A 2673-nucleotide genomic window follows, 5' to 3' on the forward strand; every position below is an offset into this window, starting at 1 on the left:
GCAAGCTTGGCCATGTTTGCAGTTTTCAGCCAGCCCTTGTACGTCCTTCTACCCCTGAGCATCTTCAGGGGTTGGACTGCTCGGGCCACCCAATGTCCTCCAGTCTCCCCATGGCCCTCAGGCAAGACTACCCTGTGAACGTAAACCAACACTCAGTCCTTCCCTGCATCTGCACAGAGAACCTTGGACTTCATGATAGAATGGAATCAAGCTAGAGAAGGGTTCTGCGGGACAGGAAGCCATTTCCTCACCACTTAAGCCACACTTGGAACATCATTTAATAAACAAGTCTCACCACCACCTGTGTGCCAGGTCCTAAACACAACCAACCCAGTTCCTTGATTTCTCGAAGCCACAGGCAGCTGGCCACTTCCTCCATCTATTGATTTGTTGAAAGCCCTGGATTGGGCATTTGATGACACCCATGGTTCTACCCTGGTAAAATTCCACTCAATTCTAGCTCCACCTGACTCCCACTAGTACTGGCCTGTGGGACAAGAGTAGGACAGCAGCCTCGAGAGAGGGAACAGGAACACCAGACATAGCGATCTCACTCCTCTAGGGCTGCTGTGTCCCCTGAGGAGGCTCCCTTCCCAGCCTCAGGCTCTATAAATTGCAGAAGCTATCTGGTTCCCTCAGTGTGGCCGGGGTCTCTGTGAGAATCATCTGACAAAAACCTTCTGGGCCAGGAGAGGCTGGCAGGCCCCATGGCCCCAGGGAGTACACTCCAGCCTCTCCAGGGCGGGGCCCTACCTCTCCAATTCCTGCATTTCTGGTCTGCTGCTGGTTGGTCCCTCCCGGGAGGAGGATTTTGCCCGAGGACATGGGGTGGGTGGGGAGCCTGCCTCCTCCCTCGCACCAATTGCAGAAAAGGAGGGGTTCCCACCCCATGGCAAGGCTGCCATCCGAGCTCTGCCCTCACACAGACACAGCCTCGTCCCCAGCTCTGACGGAAGCCCTTTGAGCTGGTTGGCAGCAAGCAACATGGCAGAGGAGCTGTCTGAAGAGCAGGTGGCTGAGTTCAAGGCGGCCTTCACCAGGTTCGACAAGAACGGGGATGGCACCATCAACGTGCAGGAGCTGGGCGAAGTCCTGAAGGCCCTGGGCCAGAACCCAACAGAGGAAGAGCTGAAGAATATCATCTCCCAGTTGGACACGGATGGCGACGGCGCCATCAGCTTCCCGGAGTTCCTGGCAGCGATGGTGAAGAGGATGAAGTCCTGGGGCGGTGAGCAGGACCTGAAGGAGGTGTTCCGAGCCTTCGACCTGGACGGGGACGGCCATATCACCATTGACGAGCTCAAGCAGGCCATGGTCCGGGTGGGGCAGAAGCTCACCCAGGAGGAGCTGGAGGCCATGATCCAGGAGGCAGACCTGGACAAGGATGGACGGGTGAACTATGAGGAGTTCTCGCGCATCCTCAGCCAGAAGTGAGGCCCTGGGCTGGCCCGCTTCCTCTGCCTGACTCTGGTTCTGGGGTTCCTGCTTGTGCACTGGGATGTAAAGGGAAAGTCTGGGTGGTGGGGCCCCTGGCCTCTCTTGGCCTGGGTTATGGGCTGTTGGGACCCCCTCTGTGCCTGGGGGAGCTGGGGCTGCCCCTTACCTCACAGGGCTGTTGTGAAAAATCCCAAAGCCAGGTGGTGGCCCAAATAAAAGGAATGTGAACTCTGCTGCTGCTTGAATGTTCGAAGTGTCCCCAAAGGCGGCATGTGAGATTCTTTTGAGTTTCTACCCTTTTCAATTGTTCCCAGTAGGAGAACCAGCCTGCACAGGACAGATGTCTCTCTGTTGCCTCCCCTGTGATCCTGCAGAGAAGAAGGGGTGTGGTCGTGGTCTGGGGGTGGTCAGGGTGGAAGAGACATGGTTCTTTGCCTGAGCTTCTGGATCAGGACAGAGCATGGACCCCAGAGCTGAGCTGGGACACTGCCTACAGCACAAACAATAAAGTTTACCATCCTTTGAATACAGCCAACTGTATTTTTTAAAATGTGTGTGTGTGTGTGTGTGTGTGTGTGTGTGTGCTGTGTTTGAGATGCAGGGGTGTGTAGATTTATAAACTACAAAGGTGGAGGTGGCCTCACTGGAATGAAAGCAGGACAGTTGGGAAGCAGGGAAGACAGAAGTGCTGTGATGGGCAAAGGGATGGTGGCACTTGTGGTGGGGCTGCTTGCCAGTCAGATCCTAGGGAGATCTGGGGTGTTTCTAGTGGAGAGCCAGCCATCTGTGAGAAGTTTCCTTCCTCTTCTGCTCCCACCCCAAGACCTAGCCCCTTGTTGTTGCCCCTTGAAGGCCCCTCTGTGAGTTGGGGGCTCTGAAGTTGCTCCCAGGCTGTGGGTGTGTTCCAGGGGAGCCGAGGAGGGTCAGAAAGATGGAGATAGACGATAAGTGTCTGCTGGCAGCCGCCTAGCCCCCCTGATGTCAGGAGAGCTGCCATTTGAACTTGGATTTATCATATCGCCATGTGGTTGTTAAAAATTAGATCCGTTTGCAGCTGCTTGTCACAGTTCTGAATTTCCGAGGCTCCCTCATCCTGGTTCTCAGAGACAATTTAGTCTGAGCTCATCTTGCACATGAGGAAACTGAGGCCCAGTGAGGTTAAAGGACCAGTCAGCGTTGTCTGCAGCCAGCTCTGTGGCCCTGGGTGCCATTTAGTGAAGGGCTTCTGCTTCCCCT

At 55.4% G+C, this 2673-nt stretch overlaps 1 protein-coding gene across 1 annotated transcript; it reads left to right on the top strand.

Moving 5' to 3' along the window:
* Nucleotides 1-885: 885 nt before the first annotated feature.
* Nucleotides 886-1967, top strand: LOC123831240 (calmodulin-like). Its single transcript, XM_045858051.1, has one exon. The coding sequence runs from the start codon at nucleotides 985-987 to the stop codon at nucleotides 1432-1434; it is 450 nt and encodes a 149-aa protein (XP_045714007.1). The 5' UTR covers nucleotides 886-984; the 3' UTR covers nucleotides 1435-1967.
* Nucleotides 1968-2673: the final 706 nt, after the last annotated feature.

This window comes from Phyllostomus hastatus, unplaced genomic scaffold (assembly GCF_019186645.2).
Source record: "Phyllostomus hastatus isolate PE091 unplaced genomic scaffold, TTU_PhHast_1.1 phas_scaffold_1674, whole genome shotgun sequence".
NCBI lineage: Eukaryota > Metazoa > Chordata > Mammalia > Chiroptera > Phyllostomidae > Phyllostomus > Phyllostomus hastatus.

Coding starts and splice junctions, on each gene's coding strand:
- LOC123831240 (XM_045858051.1), top strand. CDS start 985: ATGGCAGAGGAGCTGTCTGAAGAGCAGGTGGCTGAGTTCAAGGCGGCC.